The 24,406-nt window shown below is 41.4% G+C and overlaps 1 protein-coding gene across 2 annotated transcripts in view; it reads left to right on the top strand.

Annotated features, from left to right (window-relative positions):
- Positions 1–24,406, top strand: part of NAV3 (neuron navigator 3) — a 277,390-nt gene that overhangs the window by 130,481 nt on the left and 122,503 nt on the right. For both annotated transcript variants that reach the window (XM_063133851.1, XM_063133852.1), the window contains exons 9-11: positions 19–134; positions 19,477–19,585; positions 23,687–24,070. In XM_063133851.1, coding sequence (XP_062989921.1) covers positions 19–134; positions 19,477–19,585; positions 23,687–24,070 — 609 coding nt within the window. The remainder of the gene's footprint in view (positions 1–18; positions 135–19,476; positions 19,586–23,686; positions 24,071–24,406) is intronic.

Genomic DNA, 24,406 nt, shown 5'->3' with positions numbered 1-24,406 from the left:
CTCTGTGATTAATTTCAGAACTCATTCAGAAAATGACAGTACCTCTCTCCCACCCGCCGATTTCTGCACCAGTCCTACAAAAATGGATTTGGCATATAGTAAGACTGCCAAACAGTGCCTAGAGGAAATATCTGGTGAGTAAGGCATGAACATTGCGTTGTTGGTTTATACTGAAATTGTTCTGAACCATATTGGCTATACTTTTTTAAAAAGCAAGATACAAATATTGTAAATTCATTATTAAAAATATAAATTGCATATATGTCAATGTGCGTTGGAAACTTACTTTTGCAAATCCACAATATAACAACAAAAGAGGTAAACAATACTATGATAAGCCTTGACAGGCTTATCATAGTGTTGTTTACCTCTTTTGTTGTTGTATTGTGGATTTGCAAAAGTAAGTCTCCAACACACATTGATCTTTATCAGCCCAATCTACATGGAAACAGTTTCAGAAGCGGTTTCTGGTTATATCCAGATTTTCATGGAATCACTTTGGTTTGTCGGTGGTACACAAAGCAAGAAAAGCAGAGTATACACTATGTAAAAAAGGCACTTTCACAGGTCAAATTGCCCTTGGAACCACCATAATTCAGGGTTGGGTTGGCAGAGTCCAGCAAGTAGAACTGAACATCATCAACCATATAGGTGCTGCTCAGCAAATGAAAGAGTCTTACTCCCTGCCTTTTTTAATGTTCCCCTGCTTAGGGAAGTTGAATGGAAGAGATAAGTTATATCCCATAGTTTACCCCACTCCTCTTCCCTTGCATCCACCAGGACTGAGAATTAGCAATATTGAAGCCCTGCTCCCCCACATTCCTGGTCATTGTAAAGGTGGAGAATGAGTTACTACCCCAGTGCATCTCAATTATGACTATCATGCTAATATGATATTGCAGAATTATGCAATTACAGGACTGTGAAATAGCAACGCTGAAGCCTCCTTCCTACATAGAAATGAAACAGCACAACTGAGAAATAGTGCAAAGCAAAAATACACGGGAAAGGTAAACAGCAAAATGGTGCTACTGTGTAGTAGTGAGAAGTGGGGAAAGAAGCCTGTGTCCAAAGTGGCTACTGCCAACGGGAGTAAAAAGGGATGGACCCACCCCTTGACTAGGTCATAGCCAGGTCACAGCCACACCCCTAAGCATGCCCAATATGCCACATTTGATTCGGGGGAATAGGGCACACTGCAGCGGAACCACATAGGAGCTGTGTGCAAAAATGCACCTTTTTGAGAAGGAAGCTATGCAGTTACTGTGGAGTGGCAACAATGCCATGTGTCATGAATGACCATGATACGCTCTTGCTCCACACTAAATCTCCTGTGTAGATTGGGCCCTCAAGGAAAATTAATCAAGAAAAAAGACCAAATTAAATAACGGACTTAAGGTTACTTCCACATTAGAGTCGCTTAGCACTGATTTTCCATACTTAGGCAGAGGTGGGATTAAAATGGAAGTCTCAAACAGTGCTTATTGTGATGCCATTCCCATGGCTCATACCCTTCAATAATGTTTTCTCACAAGCAAACGTCATTCAGTAAAAGAACATTCCAATGTTAATTAAACATATTTTATTTGATTGTCCTGCTCATTCTGCTGGCTCCTGTTGTGTGTGTGTGTGTGGGGGGGGGGGATTAGTAATAAATTGCACTGGAATAGTCTTTCTTAGTTGCTCAATATCAATTTTGCCCCTGGGGAAACGGTAACTATTTGTATCCTTGCATTATTATTTTCTTTTCATTTTTATTGGGAACAATGCTACTTTGCTATTTTAAAAAAGGAAAATTGATGATGATGATGATACTTTAAGAACTGTTTTTGGATGTTTAATATGTCATTTTGCTGCTGATTTTTATTTGGTTTTATGTGCTGAGATGATTTTATTTGCTGTTGGTTTTTATCTTGGTTTTATTTTGGGCTGCTTTTATTTATTTAAGTTTTTGTTTTGTTTTACTGTTTATGTTTTTAATGTATTAAACACCACTCAGAGAACTTCAGTTATCGGGTGATTTAACTATATCACAAATTAATAAACAATAAATTAATAATAAGGAAAATAAAAATAAAGTCTCCCCCACCCTCACACTCCTTGTACAGAAATTGATACTGGTGCATTAGAGAGGCTACTCAGGACTACAACTAATCCCCAATGCTCAAAAGGAAAAATAAAATAAAATATGTAAGACGTTTTCAATTAAATACCTAAGAGTTCTTAAAAGCCTCAAAATGCCTCACCTTTTTACAGCCGATAGGATGGTGCTGCAATTGTGTATTATTTTCAAAAGCCTAAAAGAACACAGGAGGACAGAATACAGGGCTGTAACAATTTGACAGAAATATGGCCTGACTTCTGCATAAAAAGTGAGTGAAAAAAGGATGGCAATTCAAGAGAAAAGTGCTAATGTAGAAATTACACAAATCATATCTCACTTTGTAGCTCATGTATTTCCTGAACACCTACTCTACCTGAGGGAGAAGGGGGAAGTTCCCCAAAATCAGGCTCTTGCTCATGGAAACCATTCTGCCTAATTTTCAGGGACTTTCCTGTAGCATCCCCCAGCTATAGTCCACCACATTTAGCAGGTTCTGCCGACCCTCTCTGTAGCCTTTGCAGACTGGTTCTGTTGTGGAGAATAGGAGGAAGAGTGGAAAGGAAGTCCACTTCCACCAGCCCCATTACCGCCGTTTGCTTGTGAGAACAGTAAGCAAGAACACGCACTATGAAAATGAATGAGCTGCGTTGAGTTGTTGGCTACATGCCAAGAAGCTTTCAGAGGCAAAGGCTGGTAATTACTTGGAAGAATAATATTTCTTCATCACATAGGAAGTAAATGTCGATGCTGTTTTGTTTAGGGCAATAAATAATGATGAGTTATCCCAATAATTAATACCCCGTCTGTTGTGTTATATTTATAACCAGTAAACTGACCTGGCTTCACATAGTTGGGCATAGGTACAGGGAAGGCTGCAAGCATACTTACACAGCTGTCAGAGAGCTGGACTCATTGTATCAACCTGGTCCAAATGAAACCACACCTGCTGGCACCCCTAGGCCCAGCTGTGCCAGGTGCACCCCTGTAGTCCTTTAAGGGAGGGGTGTGTCCATTGCATTCCCCTGAGGAGGGTGCCCCACAGCAGGGGGAGGTGGTTTTTTTAAAAAAACTGTGTACCTCAGCTCACTAATCTCCTCTGGTTCTCATACAGTTAGTACTGTCTATTGCATACAGTTAGCACTTTGTCCAAATTTTCCCAGAGCTAAGCAGTCTGTCTCATCATCACATCATCAAACAGGAGCTTTCCTAAGCTACGGTTTTGAGTGATTATTAATTCCAGTGTCATGTTGAAGTGCCAGCATGGAACATGGAAAAAAATGGAATTCAGCATATCTGACACAACTAGATTTAGGACAAAAAGAGAAGTGATTCATAATGTTGAAATCTGAAGTCCAAGCAAGCTGCAGCATTGATGTCTTTATGAATTAGGCTATATGCATTAGAAAAAGGGTGTGCCAAACATTCTTTTTAAGTTTAGTACATTTGCGGCTTTTGTTTCAATCAAGAAGTTTCTCAGAATAAGCTCTGTTGAACACAATGTGTATTATTTCTGAGTAAATATGCATAGATTTGCCCTGCAAATGTAGATTTTAGGTTGATTCTCACAACTATATGCAAAAATATATACTAGAATATATTTTTGCATGTTTTCTCTTCCTGGGATCCATGAATATCATATCCTTTTGAAGAAATGCAGGGCTTCTTCAGACAACATGCTAAGGTGTGGTTAGGCTCCTAAGCCCTTTGCAGCAAATGGTCAGTGAGTGTGGTTAAACTGTGACCGTTTCTAGACGAGGTCTTAGCGCGGTGTGAGGCCCGGTCTCCCTCCTGTGCATCCAGATGACGCACAGAGGATTCCAGGGTCAGGCCAAGCTAAGACTTCCCTTAACCCGGCATAAGTGGATTTGCTTATGGGCCGTTTTTTTTGCAGCCCTGGCCTGAGGCCGGGGCTGCGGAAGGTTTAGCAGGATCCGTGGCTTTTCCCGGCTGCTCGCGAGCGAGTAGCAGGGAGAAGCCACGGACTGGGCACAGCACTCATGGGAGTGCTGTGCCCATCGGGCTGGGGGGGGAATCATGGGGGGGAGATAGGGGCCGGGGGAAAGGCTGGACCCGGCAGGAGAGGCGGGGAAGAAGGACGGGCACGGGCATGGCGGGGGAAAGAAGGACGGGGGACAGAGCATGGGGGGAAAAGAAGGATGGGTACGGGCATGGTGGGGGAAAGGACGGGGACAGGGCATCGGGCATGGCGGGGGAAAGAAGGACAGGGGACAAGGCATCAGGCATGGGGGAAGAAGGACGGGGGACAGGGCATCGGGCATGGGGGGGAAGAAGGGCGGGGACAAGGCATCGGGGATGGGGGAGGACGGGCGAGCGAGTGGGCAGGGGGGGCATCAGGCATTGTGGTGGGGGGAATCAGGGGCAGGAATAGCGGTGACCCTATATTTATTTTTTAAAAGCACTTACCTTGTCCGGCGGTGCGCTCCTGCACACATGGCCCTTTAAGATCTGAAGAAAATGGCGGATGCGACGGGGCTACCCCTTGCCCCGTCGCATCTTACGTGTGGAAAAGGGTGACGGCGCGCGCTAGTTGCAGCGTGCCGTCACCCCAACTCCCAGCTGGATTATCAGGTAGGTCTAGCAAGGCCCTGTGGCTATGTAGCCACCTTGCTTAGGAATGCTTCACGTGACATGCTGAGCCATAATGTTTAGCTCAAATTGTTTAATCACCGTGGCTTAGCATGTCGTCAGAAAAGGGTCCTTAAAAATCCTCTCCAAAATTTGTTTACACTGGGTTCCTAGTGACTAGAGATAAATGCCAGTTTGCTTTATCTGAAAATACTATCTTCTCTGCATATGCCGTTGCAAGGGTGATTACAAAAATCAAGCCAATGATGTTTGACATGTATACAGGTCTGATTTTGTTACTTAGCAGATTTATATGCACTCACATGACCCTATTCACATTTTAAATAGGATAATATGGTTATGAGAGTTGCTGTTTTAGCCACTGAGTACCTCTATCTACAATAGCCTACAGTATTTCAATACTGTCTAAATGGTATTCAAATACTGTTAGTGTCTCTCTGTGTCATTTTTATCCTAAACAAATAGGATTCTTTAACCCAGTGTTAAACAATAAATTATTTAACCCAATGTTTGATCCTTCGAATATAGCACATGTTCTTCTGTGTCGATTTGCACAGACAAGTTTATACTGTAGATGTTCAAAATATTTGGGCACAGTGCTGCTTCAGATGGGTGTTCCAGATGGGATATGCTCACATTGGAGTTAACAGAAATGACCAGGCAGATGGACAGCTAGGTAAGCAGCTAGCCAGACTTTTCATTGTAATGGGTTTTACTCTTCTGCTCTTCCAAACTGACACGGAAGGTGGAAATGGGCACAGGAGTGTGATCAGAGATGTGTCTAAGTCTCCTTTTTTCAGAATGTCACTGGCACTAGATTGAGGAGCTTACAAATACCTTCACGACAGTTTTAGTTAGCTGTTCAGGGTAAACTGAAAATACTGGGAGTGGGGAACAGGCAGGTGTCATTCATAACTGCCTCACAGCAACGTGAGTAGTGCATGGGAAAAGGCTAGAACGTGCCATACATTTGTTGAACAGAATGGTGTTTTTGTGTGTCCTAAAAACAGGGAATGGAATAGCAGATTGGCAATGACCACATGTTGGACCTGAGGAGCATTGTTTCAGAATGGTTCAATTATGGAGCGAGCATTAAAACATCACACATACAGAGAGACAGAGTCTTCCTGTTACCTCCTCCAGTGTGAATGCTGCCATCCTTAGCTTGATATTTGTGTTCCTCGAGTGAGCTGATGTGCAGAGGCAGCAGCACACCAAATTGCTAGCTGTTTCCCATCTTATCATAGGCAATACTGAACATGTCTCGAGAGACATCACAGTTTCTCGAGGTCAGTCATCATGGATTTAAACATTACAGCTCCCTTTGAGTGGCTGACAAAAAGCACTTACCTGTGTCAGTTCTCCATGTGGTGGGTGTAACATTTAAAAGGCTCTTATCCTTATGCACAAGATGCACTCCAGAATTGTCTGTGTCTGGCAGTGGATACACTGGCATGCGGATGCTGCATGTGTAGAGGCCAGCCCACCGAGTGAAAAGGCTTTAAAACATGTCTCCTGCCAAGCGTACTGCTCACATTGTGTAAGTGCTAATCAGTAGCCTCCGTGTGGGGGCTGTAACATTTAAATGGTTCCTCAGTACTTGAGGCGATTGGAAAGATACTGTGCTGTGTTGGTTTTTTGTATTCTTTCATTTCATTGTTACTCTGCCAATACCAATCCTGCACCACCACAATATTTTGAATATTTTAAAGTTCTTGAACTGAATGGATTGTTACGTTTGTGTTTGGCTTGCTTGTTGAAGAGATGCTGTTTTAATTTTAATGTGCAACTCTATGATTTCATGGTTTAATTAGTTAGTTAGTTTTTAATGTTGTGTACACTGCTCTGTGATCCCTAGCAGGATGAAGGGTGGTTGATCAATTTTAGAACGAAATAAATAAAATACAAAATGTGCATTAGACCCTTTAAAATACAAAGACAATGATCTGTTCCCAAGCAGCTCTTAATGAGTATGCTCTGGAATTTGTGCAAAATGCTAGTGATTCACCACGGAGTATCAGGACCTCCAGCTTCCAACCAACACAACAAGCTTTAAAGAGAGTGAGAAATCATTGCAAAAATATTATTATTAAGCCCTACTGCCATCAGCAAAGTCAGGGCTGTCATCAAAGGTGGGTATGATAGAACACCTGCCAAGGGCACACACTCCAGTAGGGGCCCACCGACTACAGGCAACTAGAGTGGCTCCTCTTCTTTGCTACTACAGCCTGCTTGTTCACTTGCCTCTCACTCTGGCCCACACAATTGTGGTGGTGAGAAGGGGGAGCAGTCGACGCCACAGCCTACTTGCTGACTGGCTTTCTGCCTGTCAAGCAAACAAGCGGTAGCAATGATGAGAAACAGGAGTAGGAGGATCAAGGGCAGCTGGTGACAATGGAAGTGAGACGGTCGGCCTATTGAGAGAGCGAACCCCTCCCTCAAGGACCCTCCAAAACCCGGACCTGGCACAGAGCAAAGTGATTACAACCATGATGACACATCTTTTCTTCATGTTTTCTTGATAAATGTAATGTACACCTTGCCATTCGGCCCAGATAAGCTCCCCAAAGCAATTTACAGTTCATAAGGCTATCAATGGCTACTAGTCATGATGGCTATATCGATCGATCTATATTTATTTATTTATTTATTTATTTATTACATTTATATACCGCCCCCCAGCCGAAGCTCTCTGGGCGGTTTACAACAATTAAAAATAGTAGACATTAAAAGTATACAAAAATTTTAAAAAACATAAAAACAGTATAAAAACAACAACAGTATTCATTTAAAACAACAATTCTGGGGTCCATTAGATATAGATATAGATATGTCCTCCAGTATCAGGGCAGTATGCTTCTGAAGTTGCTGGGAATTAAGGGTGGGAGTGTGCTGTTCCATTACTAGATTGTAAGCCTATGCGGCAGGGTCTTGCTATTTACTGTTTTACTCTGTACAGCACCATGTACATTGATGGTGCTATATAAATAAATAAATAATAATAATAATAATAATAATAATAATAATAATAATTATTCTTATCCTGCTTGTGACTTTCCCATTATAGCAACTGTTTAGCCACTGTGTGAACAGAATGCTAGACAAGATAGCCCTTTAGTCTGATCAATCATGGCTCTTATTAAGTTTTTAATTAAAACTTTAATACAGCATAAATACTTAATTAAAAAAAATAGCTAAAAGGATCAGCTTTCCTAGGCAACAATGCTCTCATGTTAGAGAAGGTGAAATAGACAAGGTTATACTGGGAGCACCTATGAAACTGCTGCACTAGTTAACTACAGCCAAACCTAAACCCCACCTCTACCATTTATTTTAAACGTGTAGCTCCTCCCCCTGTAGAATGGTTCTATCCCATTGATTTGTATTCATGATTGCTTAACTTCTCATTTTGGTGATCACTCTCCCTACACCACTAGCCCATCTTCTGACTTCTGTAAATGAATGCATATGTAGAGATAGAAGAAACAGAATGATGGGATATTTGGCATTGCTGCCTCCTCTTAAAAAGGCAGCTAACAGAGAAAAGGCAAAAGGCAAAATAGAATGAGCATTTACTAGCCGACACCACACACAATACGAGAGAGACCACATCTTTAGTGAAGAAAAGGAAAAAGCTTTACACACAAATATTCTTGCATATACAAGGTATACTGCAGGGTTTCAAAAGAAGTTTGTTCAGTCCATTTCTTTGTGTTCTACAACACCGGCAAAAGAGCGAGAGAGTGAGTGAGAGAGCATGCCATGTGCTTCCACCAATGGAGAAAGACAGACGTGGTGACGGGGGAGAGGAAGAGAAGGAAGCCACTGGCTAGTTAGGCCCACATATTAATAACCACAACACTGCTCCCTCCCTGTTACTTGCAGACGAGGCTGCAATATTCCTAACACCAAAGGCCTCGGTTGAAAAAAATACACTTCAAATGCCACATGCATCTTTTGGTCTACCACCTGGCACCATTAGGCTGAAATATAGCTGAACTTTAAACCTCCTTGAAATATTGCCACAAATTATTATTTAGGTATTCATTTCTCTTAAATCAAATCTGTGCATTCTATGGGAAAAAGAAAATAATTTGTTTTTATAAGGCTGTTTCTCAAATATAAAATTAACTTTGGATAAATTAACTTTGGATATCCTGTATACTTGCCAGTAGTGCAGATGGGCAGAATATATCACAAAGACATGTAAAATTAACTATTTAAAAGAGGTTTGTAATTGACCGAGCACTCTTTGTGTTGTACGTTTAGACTTTCTCTACATGTAGTCGTATGCTTTATTTAAGACAGTGGTAGATATTTATGTAGGTAATGAAACAAAGGTTGTACCAAAAATGGGGTATGATTACTTAGTTGAACATTTTGTCACAAGATATACAAGAAGTTTGCACAGACCACCTATGTTTCAGCCTTATCCATCATCTCTTATTCTAAAGTAAGCTTAAGGGGATCTGTATCTAATTAAAAGCACCCAACTTCTGTGGCAGCACACTCTCAATTCCAGAGAGGTTCTTTGATTGTGCTATGGAAGTAACTATGGATGTTGAATCAACATCATAAGGAAGTGGCACCACTGAAATGGCATTGCAAACATTTGTACTTGGGACAAGAGAGAATTTTGACATCTCTTTGATATGATTTTTTGTTGATCTAGGAAGCTAATATAGTGTATGATCCCATTCTTACATTCTGAAATTCTCCATGTAGAGAATTGCTGCCACTATATGTAAAGAGAACAATATCCTGCAATGTTTAGATATGCAAATATGTCAGCAGCATGTATTCAATGTGCTGTCTTCCCTGGAAAAATAATAATGCAGTGCATTAACATATTAATTATGTTGACTCTTCTCTTGAGTTTAAAGTATACATTTCTATACCACCCAAGAGCCGGAGCTCTCTGGGAGGTTCACAAAATAGACCTGGTACAAATTGGTACTCTACAATTTTGGACTTCAACACCCATCAGCTCCTGCCAGCATGGCTAATGGTCAGGAATGCTTGGAGTTGTAGTCTGGAGGGTACCAGGTTGGGGAAGAATATAAAAGATAGCATAAAAATCCACTTCAAAAAAACAGTTACAAAATTAAACCAAAGTAAAACTCTAGGGAGGGCATTTCATAGCTGGATATCACCACTGAAAAGGTCCTCTCCTTAATTACCACGTACCTCATCTCATTTGGCTGGGGCACTTGGAGGAGGGACTCTGAAGAAGATCTTAGGATACAAGCAAGATATATGGAAGGAGACCATCCTTCAGGTAACCTGGCTCCAAGCCATTTAGGCCTTTGAAAGTTAATTCCAGCACTTTGAATTTGGCCTGGAAATGAACTAGAAGCTAGTGCAGATCACAAAATACTGGTGAAATATGTTCAGTCCCTGTTACAATCTCACTTCCCTCTTTTGGGTCAGCTGAAGTTTCTGGACCATTTTCAAAGGTAGCCCCAAACGTAACATTTTACAGTAATCTAAATGAGAGGTTGCCAGAGCATGAATGACAGGTGACATCTCTATTTGCATCTCTAGATAATAACTAGTGGTTTTATTTAGATGTTGGACAGCATGAGGGACAAAATATAGCCCTCTGGAATTCCATGGCATAATTGCCAAGGGGCAGAGAAATAATGCCTTAGCACTCCCTCCTGGAATTGACCATCCAAGTAGGAACAGTACTACCTCAATCTCCATACACAACTCAGAAAGATACCATGGTGGTTGGTATCAAAAGCTGCTGAGAAATCCAAGAGAATCAGCAGGTTCTGACTCCTTCTGTTACTCTCTTGCCAAAAGTCATCCCACAGGGCAACCAAGAAAATTTCTATTTCAATACCAGGCCAGAAGCCTGATTGAAATGGATTGGCGGGAGAATACACACTGCTGCCACATCACCCCACCACCAATTGCTGCTGCATTACCCCCCATCCCCACCCCAATTGTCACTTCAGAGAGTCTGGCTCTGTTGTCCTTCCTTAGAGCCATGCATTACAGGACAGGTGTCCCAGGAGATTGCTTGTACCACTACAGTGGGTGCTCTGGAAAGCCCTGCTGGCTGCTCACCCACTCTGGCATTTGTGGGAAGCAGTCCTAGTGGGGTGGGAGAGTACCAGTATTTTGCTGTCGTAAATATGGAACAACTAATCTGAGAGAGCTCCGTTGTTTGGACCATTTGAGTACTCATACTTTTTACACACAAAGAAAGCTGCTCTTGGTTTTAGATAATAGTTTAGATGGTATTTTCTATAGTCTGTTCTCATGTCACCTGTTAAAGTATACCTCTGAAGAACCTAATGTGCTACAGAGATTTTGTTTTGTTTTTAATTGTGATCCTCCTTTAATGATAGTTAATGATTTGAGTTGGGCGTACATATCTCAGCTTTTGCATTCTGTCCATGCACTATTCGTTTCCTTCTCCCTTTCCAACATGCCACAAAGACTTCCTGGATTAATTATGCATTAATTCCCATTGTATCTATTATGAGGATCAGAACTAGCAAAGATCTTCAACCAATTTTAAACTATAGTTTAAAATCTTGGTCCTGATAAGCACGACGTCTTGTGCATATCCTGATTTAATAAGCTGAGGTATGTACATCTGAACCAAAGCAATATTTGCTTGTGAAAATGTGACACTGGAGTTATGTACATCTGTCAAAGAGTTAATGGAAGTGTAGATAACTGCCCATTTTCATTCTTTACCTGCAGGAAGAAGGTTTTTTTAAAATTATTATTCTGTCTTACATATCTATAGGTGTGGCAGTGGCACCAAATGCAGTTATGATTTTTGATATGATTCCTCTGTTTATATTTGGATCTGAGTTCAAAAATGAGACAAAGATATTTAATGCCATTTTGTTCTGCAAACAAAGTTCTTTTTGTACATTTTTAAATCACAGTATTTTATTTGTGAATGAAATATCATGTAGCTATCAGTTTCCCTTTTCTTATGGTATTTTTATGCATGTATGTATGTGTATGTGTATAGATGTATGATATATATATATTAGAGTTCATGCACTTAGTTCATATCTGGACTATGATTCCTTTTTTGGGAGTTTAATAGTTTGTTTCCCTGGCTGACTGCAAAAACTAGATTTTCTTTCAACATTTTAAATGATCCCATAATGTATGCATCTTAAGCATTCAGTTATTTTGAAGATGGAAATGAAATGCTTTATTTGTTTATTTATTTTAAAAACCACTTTGTTACAAAGAAAAGGGTAATTACTATTTGTCTTCCTGAAATTCTTTATTATACTATGGTAAGAGGCTTATTCAGCTCACACAGCAAGATTCAAGAACCACTTATCAATCTGCTTTTAACTGCCTGCATAATGGGTAGCAATGGTGAGGAATATAATAGTTTTCTAAATCTTACCTTACAAAGAAAGAAATATAAAATTCCAGGGTGGGCTAAAGCTAATAGCTGGGGCATTCCGTTTAGCGTAAATGGTGTCCTGAAACCCTTGGCATTGCAAAGCTGGGCAGAGACTTGGGTCTTTCTGGTTTAATTCGCCAGGCTGTTTGCTGCCATGGCAGCCAGCAGCATCCACTGCAGTAGCAGAGAACAGTCATAGATCTGGGAATGCAGGTTGAATACTAAAACGCAAGAAAGCCTTTTCAGAGCTTTGCTTCGCTGGTTAATTTTGGCTCTTATTGAGCTCTGACGTGCTGGCTGCACTTGCATCTCTATCAGCCCGTCTCAAGTAAAGAGCCGTGCACAGGAATCAGTCATGATCTAGTGAGGGAGCGCAAGAGGAGCACCGTAGCCAGCACTTGTGCTATACTTTTGGATTTCAGAGTACAGCAGCTGTAGAAAGGGATGCAGGCCCATCAATCTGACGAGACCGATGATTGGATGGAGAGAGGGAAGCGTCGTTGGCTTTTAGGATTACTTCTGTGCTGGAGCAGAGTGTTTGATCAACTCTCTTCCGCGTGAAGGAAATGCAAGTAAAATGACTGTAAGTACTGCAGATTAACAGGGCTGGAAAGAACTGGTTTAGCAGCAAAAGCGACACAAATTCAGACAAAACGGCTGTGCCTGTCTAGTCATTTGCAGCATTTACACCGGATGCTTCAGCTATGCTTTTCAGTAGTGGTGGAGGGAAGAGCTGCATCGTGTGCAAATCGTATGCTGCTGAAAGGTTAGCTTCTGATACCGGCTTAAACGATCTTGCCTTCTGTGCACCTTGGAGATGTGAAACATAACTTGAGGTGAACCTTTGGCTCATAACTATGCAACGGCCAGCTGAACTCTCAGTGTTCAGAGGAAAGGATGCAAGAAATGGGGCTGCCTGTCTTCAGAAGCAGAAGTCTTTGACCAATCTAACGCTCCTAAGTGAAGGGGAAAAGAGATATTCGCACAGAGAAAACTGGTTTGGCAGTGCCTCCAGGTTTAGCCAGGCTCATCCTCAGAGGGAGACAGAACTTGGAAGCAGAGCCCCCCTTTCCAAAGCACTATCAAAATCAGCACACTCCCTTTACCATGCCAGCAACAAGTCCCCATGGGAGATGGAAGAGCTCCCACCTGTTGGAGGCAGAAAAGCACATAAGCGGCTCAGAATCTATCCTACTGAGGAATCTGTCCAGGGAGAAAGGAGCCATTCAGGTGATGAAAACGTACCCTTTAAGCCAAATTGCAGCAACCAGAAATGGGTGGTGGAGGAGGAAGGTTGCATCCGTGAGGGCACAGCACAGCTCGATGAAGATGTCATAATAACAATGCTTGGAGACTTAGAACAAGTACTTTACAATGATTTCTTGGGTAAGTTCACTTCTCTTTGAAACGGGCAAAGAGTTTCATAAGCACCAGCACATCCGGATGGAGGAGGCTTGGTTGACAGTAATTGTAGGAGACACAACCGGGTTTGTGCTCAGATGTTAGGTGGTGGAGGGTGTGCTTTTTTAAATCGTGTTCCTTCCTTTCTTTTAGATCTAGAGACTGTGTTGAATAAAAGCCACTTCGAAGGATATGCTAGTGGCAACTAATGATTTTCCTAATAAGTCAGACCTGTGCTCAAACTCAGCTTGAAATGACAAGGAATGGGAGGGTGTGAATTTTTAGCCGATTTCTTTTATACCTGAATCTGCCATGCAGTCACACTAGGGTGTGTCGCCCTCCCCCCAGCCAAGGCTGGGTGGTATGTTGAAGTCCCTACCCTTTCCTCCACAGGTAAGGGCCTTATCAAGGGTTAATGCTATCTCAGGCAGGTACCTGTGTCAGTCTTGGCCGCTGATTCACAACTACTTTATTTCTGTGTTACTAACTTCCTGCTTCATTAGTCTAAAATTAGGCAACCAGCAAACTTAATAAGGTTTGATTTATTTAGGCAATACCATGGCCTAGTTTCTGCTCCAGCTTCATAATGTTCCCTGCAGAAATCTCATCCATAAATTCAGGCTTTGAGCAGAATTGTGAGTGCTGCCAAGGCTTCACATACCAGCTACATCCTTGCCGGCAAGTAAGCATCGGTAATGCACGGCCATCAGTGCTTCAGAGTATTGCTCTGCAGCTGGTTGCACTTTTCATCTCCCTTCCCTTGGAACTTTGGGGTTGCTCAAAGTGTTGAATCCAGAGGTTTTGTGTAATTAAATTTTTGGAAGTCTCGACCTCTACTGCCAAGTCTCTCTCTCTCTCTCTCTCCCTTTCCCTCATTTGCAAATTTCCCAGAGGTATGTTCTTATGCTCAGACTGGGGCTAAGGCTATCTGTAGGGTATGGCTTATGCAGAATTTGAATACACTTATGGAGAAGAGATTATGAGCTTGGTAAATCAGAAAATCTGTGTGTGTTTCTGCGCTCAGCCGTTCCATGGCTTGGAAGAAATTCCTATTTCTGACTATCACTTCTGCCAGGCATCACATTTCCCTAATAATGGCAGAACTGGGTTGGGAGGATATTTTCACAGATAGATGGACTACGTTGTGATTTGCAGCCATGTGTACATAAATACAACTGGCATGACTCTGCCCAGGAGGGAAATGTTTTATGTCACACCAATACTAAGGTAAAGTGGTCCTGAAACAGAGGAAACTGTGCGTGGCTTTTGCTTATACATATGAGAATGCTTGCAACAGCATGAAGTAAACATGGCTGTTAACAGCTGAACATGCCTCAGTTTCCCCATCTGAAAATAAGACATGCATCTTCATCATGCTGAGATTGCACCAGAAATCCATGTAATATGTAAAGAACTGTAATCCCATACCTGTACAAATGTTTGGAAAGAAACCAGTCTCTTCCATTGTCCATAAGCTCCAATCCATGCATGACATGACATTGCACATTACATTTGCTGCACCATGTGTGGTATCCTGTCAACTCCCTACAATTTTGGCAAAAAAATTGTGAACTTCTATAAAGGTATCCTCTCATGTTCATACAAGTTTGAGATCACTACACATGAACATGGTATTAGGATGTGTTGGTCGTATCAGTATAGCTGTGATTAATGGGGGCTTCTGTGCTCATCCAAAAAAAGAAAAGCTTGGAAAATGTGCTTGAGAGAGGCAAGGAATGTACTTACTGCTGATATATGTGAGATAAGGGAAGCACGTGGCAAAGTGAAGGGCCCCTCCAAGCTAAGAAGTAATCCTTATTCCTCCTGCATTTATGAGGTATTGGGAGGTATAAAAAGGCAATAAATAAATAAATATAAATGGGTGCTGCTTCTGCAGGAAGGAGACTCCTACATGGGAAAATGGAAGAAAAGGAGGTACATTTCAATTTCCACAAATGCAGTATCATAAAATGCACTATCTGCTATCACAACCAAATGTGAACAGGCAGGTGGGCGTAAGTACACTGGTCCTGGGTACCTGGTTTCATTTGTTAGCTCACTATTTAACACAAGCACAATGGTGATCCATTCAATCCAGACAGGGTAGAGAAGATCTTAACCCGTCTTCTCCCTGATATGCTAGCTTTAAGCATGGAGTATAATTTTCATTTGCAGGGTGCTTTCAAACAAAACATTTATCCCCACTTCATTGGTTACAGGCCTTCACATCAGAGAAACACACAAGAATATGGTATAACTGGCCGGCAGAGAAATATACTAAATAAATAAATAAATAAATAAAGCTAATGTTAACTATGCTAAAGCCACTTCACATGCCATGGCTTAGTGCAAACCCCATGCAGTTTAGGACACAGCTATATTTTTTCCTGATTTGTTGGATTCCTTTGCAACCTGGTTGCTGCCAGCTGCTCTAGAAGATAGGCAGGAAGTAGTTGCAGAAGTACCTCTCAATAATAGAAGTGCTCAAAATTGTAATCCCACAGCAAAACTCCAGTTACTTGATTCAATTGTTATCAATTTATGCTGTTTCCTTGTGTTGCTGCTTCTTGACAGCTGAAGATGAGGAGAAAGTTTGGGTTGTCATCCATAAGGAGAACCCTCCAGGATCCTTCTTTGTGCCCTCCTGGCCAAATGATGTAGCCTTATTCCCACCCTCAGATGAGTCACACGGGCATCTCAGCCTCACAGAAGGTTAAGAATACAAAATCAGGCAAGGACCCTTGAAGCTGTATAGCCAACCCTTTTCAGAGGGTAGGACCTACAGCAGAACAAGCTTCAGATGACTTCAAATTCTTCCTGCGACTCAACCTTCCCATGTTGTCTAAGGCAAATAAATAATATTTTTTTAAAAAACCAGTCAGTTCAGACTCACTAAGAACGTCGTGAAATGCTGACCTGATTGTGAGCTCTATCATTAACCCTGATGTGACTGTTTCTATTCAGTACCAGATGTAGCAAGTGTCTACTGTGACTATATTGCATATGCCTACACCTATTGTGACTCTGATATGACTGTATCTACTGACTATAACTACCTCTGACATGATTCTAACTGTAACCCTTCCCCTGATGTAAATCCCAGACCCTAGCAAACCAGGATTACAAGGTGATCCAGGCTCATTCCTATAGCACTAAAGTATGACCTAGCATTCATCTGAATGGGGTCCATTGCCTTGTACTTGAACTGCAAGAGTCAGAAGTTTTTGGTGGTTTTGATTTGATAAGCACATATTACAATATACTCCTGATCAATGTAGATCTGGGTCTTCTGAAGGCTTCTGTCAAATTACAATAACGTTCAGGCTGTCTCTATGTTAATAAGTATTATGGTAAAGCAAGATGAAAGGTGAGAAGTTAGGACTTATGGGAGAGACCTCAGTCGTTAAGTATATGATTTACATAAGCTTTTTTCTTAATCATCTAAACTCTCTCTCTCTCTCAAATTTTCTTGTTCATTGCTACCTATTATGAACTGCTGGATTTATTAAAACAGGAAATTAAATCTCTGCATAGATACTTTGTACCAATTCTATTCCCTCCTTCTTGTAAGTATAAGATCACATCTGGTTCTCCTGGGCATGATCACAAATAAATTCGACTCTGATGCAGATTAGTATAACCAAGCACCATGCATGGATATTTTCACATGATTCATGAATCCGAACATCCTTGCTTACGTTCACCCCCTTAAATCTGCAGGGATCTTCTTGCCACTCAGGAAGACAAAGATAAGAACCAGCAAAGAACCAGAAGTTGTCTAACTTTCCCCTTCCCATCTTTAGGAGTGGGCTGAATGTGTGTCCCCTGGCATTTCAGGGCTGTTTGAGTAAGATTCCAATCAGAGGGGACCGATTCCCCTCTCTTAATGGGGTTCAAGTAGGTGGACCTCCATAATCACTGCATCCCCTCACCAAATAAGCACATCAGTAAGGGTGGCCAAGAAAAAACAAGAGAAGCCACAAGAAAATATGCACAGTGAAGAATCCAACAGGGCTGAAACTGAACTGGCCTGAGAGCCTAGGGAAAAACACTTGTTAAAAGATTTTTGCTGGTGTGGTCCTGTAGAAAAGTGGAATCCAATGAGAGCCATGGGCACCAACAACACTAGTAATCTGAATCTTGAATGTGTCAACCTCCAGTCCAGTAGTGCATTGTGATCAAAGTAAACAGAGTTGATAAAATATGGCATTCTTAAATGGCTTGATTTATGGTTCTTTTGTTCTTTTTTTAAAATTCCTCATGTAAGATTGGTTGTTGCCTTGGAAGGGACAGAAAATTCATAGGATCATTGTTATGTTTGGCCAAATTTTGAATTGGTTGGCTGGCTTGTTGTTCAGTAGTATAAAAGGTCAGAAGTACACAGGCCTTCACAGATTTCCCCAACATGAGACAGAGACATGTCCTGCCCTTAAGGATATCCATGAATTTCCTAGGTGCCAACAGTAGCTTCTGTCTTTTCCACTCAGATGTGATGAATGCCTGACCACACAGGTACAAAACTGAGATATTAGTATGATATATGCCAAATAGAATGGTGCCTAACTCATAATAAAAATGAGCATCACAAGCAGGGAAAAAACCTTAAATTTCAAGCCCAATATTTGCAAATGTTGTCAGCATCCCTAACCATTTTATATTACAAAATAATTTTAAAATTTAGAGAAACCCATATCTTCAATGGTGTTTGGGAGCAGGCATTAGCTCATACCATCCTCTGTCTCATTTTCTGCTTCCTTGGGCTCATCTACACGAAGCAGGATATCCCATTATGACAGTGGTATGAAAGCTGTATATAAAAGGTAGGAGCCACACTACTGCTTTATAGGGGTACTATAGTGCACTGACAACTGTTGGGGCCCATGGCACATCTACACCAAGCAGGATATAACACTTTGAAAGTGGTACGAAAGTGGTATATGCCATGTGTCATGGGTCCCAACAGTTATCAGTGCGCATCAATACCGCTATAAAGCAGTAGTGTGGCTCCTGCCTTTATGTACCGCTTTCATAACACTTTCAAAGTGGAATATCCTGCTTGGTGTAGATGAGCCCCTTCACTCAGTGACAGAATTTAGTGACAGAACACAAAGAATTACCTAAAGATTGGGGTCTCCTTTGTCCTGCAATTCAGTTTTTAACATCTGGTGGTGAGGGGAGCAGCAGATTGGTAAGAGAAGCAGTAGGGAAATGAGCGCACAAGCCCATGGCTCACTACTGATCTCCTTCCATGGGCCATGTAAAACATCAAGATCTGGTTCATGTGTAAAATGAACCAGATGTGTTGATCTATAGCTTCCATAAACTAATTAAAAACTACATAAATTGACAGGATGCTAGCAAAATAAATGTAATTGGCATGCTTAAAACCAAGTGCCAGTATGGTGTAGTGGTTAGAGTGTTGGACTGGGAGTTGGGAGATTCAGGTTTATTTATTTATATTTATTTATTTATTTATTTATTTATTTATTTATTACATTTCTATACCGCCCAATAGCCGGAGCTCTCTGGGCGGTTCTAGTCCCTGCTCAGCCATGGAAGCTCACTGAGTGACTTTGGGCCAGGCACAGGCTCTCAGGTCACCCTACCTCATGGGGATGTTGTTGTGAGGATAAAATTGAGGGGAGGAGGATTATGTATGCCGCAGTGGGTTCCTTAAAGAAGAAAAAAGATGAGATATAAATAAATAATGTAATACATTAGTGAGAGTTTAAAGTAATTTTGTTTGAAAACACACCCTGAAGTCTGAAAATACTCTTATTTATAGATTCTAAGTAAGGTATGTACTATTCTTTAATTGGCAGATACTGAAGATGTTTGTATAATAGAAATCATGGATATTGTGTAAATCTATAGTATTAAAAAAGATTAAGCTGTATCATTGGAATTAAGGTGATAGAGTCTTTATTCAGTTCAGATATTTGCTTTAACTGCATATACCTTTTCTTTGCAGGAGAAGATCCTGAAGCAAGAAGAATGAGAACTGTAAAGAATATAGCAGATCTGAGGCAGAATTTGGAAGAAACAATGTCCAGTCTTAGAGGAACTCAGATAAGCCACAGGTACCATTTACTAGTAAGATTGCGTTCATGTGATGATATAAAACCAAAAGTGAGAGCTTGCAGAGAATGCATCTTTCAAATAGGAAACCCCTACACTGAGGGCAGATTTTTGTTTGGCCAACGTTCTTATCATCAGGCTTAAATTCTTCCTTTCTCCTTTCTTCCCGTGGCAGTCTGGTAACAAAGCTGTCAGGAAAATATGGGTTACTAGTTAGGAGAACATCAGGCCTCAAGAAATCAGTTTAACGAGTTGAACTTGATGGCACCCAAAGCTTCTAAAGAAACACCCATAAGCACATCGATATAGGAGCTTATGAAAAAGTATAAGTTGCAGCTGTTATGGTTCAATTGTCTTGATTCAATTGTACATATTCCTTGTTTGGCTCTATTATGTTGCAAGGGCAACATGGATGTATTCTCAGTCTTGTTACATGTGCTTCAATGGTTTAATTGCATGCCCTCAACGTTTAGCTGTAGCAAACCACCCAAAGACGAGGAACGTTGCTCAGTTGCCTAGGCAGTGCTTTTCCTCCACCTCCCCTCAACTCTGAACAGTGGGTAAACACTGCATTGTTCATGCTTATCTATGGACCTTGAGAGCATCACTATTCAAAGGCCTTCCAAAATAACACCAAAATGACTGTCCCCTTTTACAGCCTGCAAATTGGGCTGTGAAGTCAAGCTGCTATGGACAGACTGTTCTGGATAGATCACAGTAGCCTCACAATATGAGTATATATGTTTCCCTACAAATATGTGTACTGTATGTCAGATTATAAGGCAAGGTCTAAATGAGTCATTCTTAAAAAGTAGCACTGGGTACTGGGATTTAAGTAGTTATTGGTACTGGGTATTGGTACTGGGATTTAAGTGATCTGTGTCATACAAGCATTGGAAAAATAGGTGCAATAATTGTTACACTTGCAGGGAGTTGAAATATAAAAGCTGGAGCAGTTCTTAAGCACATGCCCCAAATGTTGAGAAACATTCAATATACAGCAAGCCTTGTTTGAAAAGCTTCACTTTTTTTTTATTCAAGCCCCTGGGTTCCATATTTTTCCCATTCAATGGATTAAGTTCAGTTCGTGGCAATCCTTTTAGTAGCCTGAAACAGGGTTGGCATACCTTTCTTGCGCAACATTTTTGACCTCTAATTTCTGAAGAAAGTAGCTTCTCTATCCTTTATAGGATTTTTTGTATTCCTGTATCAGTATTGGTCATTGTTTTGCAAATCTCCTTGGGTGTAATTTTATCATAGTTTAGTTATGTTACACTTTTACAGTATCATTAAAACAAAGATGGCAAGGACCTAACAGAAACAGAAGAGAACAAGAAAAGGTGGCAAGAATATACAGAAAATCTGTATAGGAAGGATAATAATATCGGGGATAGCTCAGACGGTGTGGTCAGTGAGTTAGAGCCAGACATCCTGAAGAGTGAAGTTGAATGGGCCTTAAGAAGCATTGCTAATAACAAGGCAGCAGGAGACGACGGTATCCCAGCTGAACTGTTTAAAATATTGCAAGATGATGCTGTCAAGGTGATGCATGCCATATGCCAGCAAATTTGGAAAACACAAGAATGGCCATCAGACTGGAAAAAATCAACTTATATCCCCATACCAAAAAAGTAAACACTAAAGAATGTTCAAACTATCGTACAGTGGCACTTATTTCACATGCCAGCAAGGTAATGCTCAAGATCCTGCAAGGTAGACTCCAGCAATTCATGGAGCGAGAATTGCCAGATATACAAGCTGGGTTTAGAAAAGGCAGAGGAACTAGAGACCAAATTGCCAATATCTGCTGGATAATGGAGAAAGCCAGGGAGTTCCAGAAAAACATCTATTTCTGTTTTATTGACTATTCTAAAGCCTTTGACTGTGTGGATCATAACAAACTGTGGCAAGTTCTTGGTGGTATGGGGATACCAAGTCATCTTGTCTGCCTCCTGAAGAATCTGTATAACGAACAAGTAGCAACGGTAAGAACAGACCACGGAACAATGGACTGGTTTAAGATTGGGAAAGGAGTACGGCAGGGTTGTATATCTCACCTTACCTATTCAACTTGTATGCAGAACACATCATGCGATGTGCTGGGCTTGACGAATCCAAGGCTGGAGTTAAAATTGCAGGAAGAAACATTAACAATCTCAGATATGCAGATGACACCACTTTGATGGCTGAAAGCGAGGAGGAGCTGAGGAGCCTTATGACGAAGGTGAAAGAAGAAAGCGCAAAAGCTGAGTTGCAGTTAAACCTCAAAAAAACCAAGATTATGGCAACCAGCTTGATTGATAACTGGCAAATAGAGGGAGAAAACGTGGAGGCAGTGACAGACTTTGTATTTCTGGGCGCAAATATTCCTGCAGACGCTGACTGCAGCCAGGAAATCAGAAGACGTTTACTTCTTGGGAGGAGAGCAATGACAAATCTTGATGAAATAGTTAAGAGCAGAGACACCACACTGACAACAAAGGTCTGCATAGTTAAAGCAATGGTATTCCCCGTAGTAACCTATGGCTGTGAGAGCTGGACCATAAGGAAAGCTGAGTGAAGGAAGACAGATGCTTTTGAGCTGTGGTGTTGGAGGAAAATTCTGAGAGTGCCTTGGACTGCAAGAAGATCCAACCAGTCCATACTCCAGGAAATAAAGCCAGACTGCTCACTTGAGGGAATGGTATTAAAGGCAAAACTGAAGTACTTTGGCCACATAATGAGAAGACAGGATACCCTGAAGAAGATGCTGATGCTAGGGAAAGAGGGGCCGAAAGAGGGGCAAGATGGATGGATGATATTCTGGAGGTGACAGACTTGACCTTGGGGGAGCTAGGGGTGGCAACGACCGACAGAAAGCTCTGGCATGGGCTGGTCCATGAAGTCATGAAGAGTCGGAAGCATCTGAACGAATAAACAACAAGAGATTGCTAATCCAGAAATGTAATTTTGAAACAGTTATTTGGTAAATATAAGAAGAGTGGATCCGTTTGCACAGGGACATTCTTCTGAAATATCACAGACTCCAGTGTTGTTTGAATGGGATGGATCCAACCCTCACATGAGCAGATATCTGTTTGAGCAGTGGGACTTCCCTGTCTTCTCCTCCACCATGCAGCCTTCCTGCACACACCACAGATCTGCTCTAAGAACCCCCTATCCTCTGAAGTAGATTTAGGTGGCATGTAGGGGGCTACAGGAGAGAATGGGGAAATCCATCCCACTAGTGTTTCCTTCTTGCTGACAGAACGACACCATTGGATGCAAACCTTGGAAAGCTGTCTCTTACTGAGTGAATTGGTCCATTTAGCTGAGTTTTGCCTACACTGTCTAGCAGCTGCTTTCCAGGGTTTTAGGCAGGCGTCTTCTCTGGAAAGTGAACATGGAATCTTCTGTGTTCAAAGCATGTGCTCTATTATTCAATTATGTCCCCCCCCCAAAAAACTAGGTGGGATTAGGTTTTTCCCTTCCTCCCAATAGGGCTTGATCTCATGCCTGCTGCTTTCCCACCTCTAGAGCATAGGGGAGGTAACATTTGAATCGAGCCTGCACGTGTAAAATTCCACACGCATAGTCCCAAATCATGCTCATAAATCCTTGCTATCAACTGTGCTCAATGAACCTGGAGAGCCAGAGTGGTGTAATGATTAGAGTGTCAGACTGGGACTCAGGAGATCTGGTCACTGCTTAGCAAAAAAGTGAAAAGCGGTTTAAATGCCCTTATGAGTGTGGCTGCGCCATTTTAAAATTTCCATTTGGAATGTCGTGTGTGAGGAACAGTAATTTTCCATTGGGACGTTGCATTTTATTCTAGTTCTTTCACATCATCACCTTTTTCATCTTTATGCTTTGAATAAAGTCTTGAGGAGGTTAGAGGGCATGTTGTAATCATTCATTTGTTTTAGTTATTAATGTAATTCATAGCTTCCTTTTAAGATTGCAAGATAATGTGTGTACTAGTCAGGATGAGGCTTTTAAATCTAGGCCCCATTTTTCATAAGCCTTTTTTGTTTCTACGTGTGTCTTTAGTCTCTCCCCACCTCCCTGTCCTATACTCAGAAGCATAGAAACCACAGTTCATCAATTTTTGTTTTGCTTCACAGCACATTGGAGACAACATTTGACAGTACTGTGACAACTGAAGTGAATGGGCGAAGCATTCCAGCCTTGACAAGCCGATCCTCTCCAGTGACCTGGAGGCTTGGGCAAGCAAGTCCTCGTCTCCAGGCAGGTGATGCTCCTTCCCTGGGTGGAGGCTACCCTCGCAGTGGTGCCAGTCGCTTCATCCATACTGACCCTTCTAGATTCATGTACACAACACCTCTTCGCCGCGCGGCCGTTTCTCGCCTGGGGAACATACCCCAGATTGACATGAGTGAAAAAGGAAACAGCGATCTGGACATTTCCTCTGATGTTGACGTTGGAGGGTACATGAGTGATGGGGACATTCTTGGGAAGAGTCTTCGAGCTGATGACATCAACAGTGGGTAAGTTTTTATTTCTCCAGAAATAAAACTAGGAATTGGTGAATAGTTAGTTACACTTTTTTAAAAAAAATATAAGAACGTACCAAAATTGGCAAAATTCTTCATTAAAAAGGGGGATGGAAAGAACTAGAGATTTTTAAAAATGTAAATTTAATCAGCAAGTATTGGATGTTTGCCCAGATATAAATACTATTCCTAACTTTCACCCAATTTCTTGACCTTTTTTGGTGGGAAAAAGACATGTTGTTATCCCTGTTATTTGTAGCAACAAGTTTTGAGCTTTATTGCATGGCAATGTAATATTTGGCAATGTTATTATTGTTAAATGATTATTCA

Source organism: Elgaria multicarinata, chromosome 9, assembly GCF_023053635.1.
Source record: "Elgaria multicarinata webbii isolate HBS135686 ecotype San Diego chromosome 9, rElgMul1.1.pri, whole genome shotgun sequence".
Taxonomy (NCBI): Eukaryota; Metazoa; Chordata; class Lepidosauria; order Squamata; family Anguidae; genus Elgaria; species Elgaria multicarinata.
This window is presented reverse-complemented; position numbering and strand designations above follow the sequence as displayed.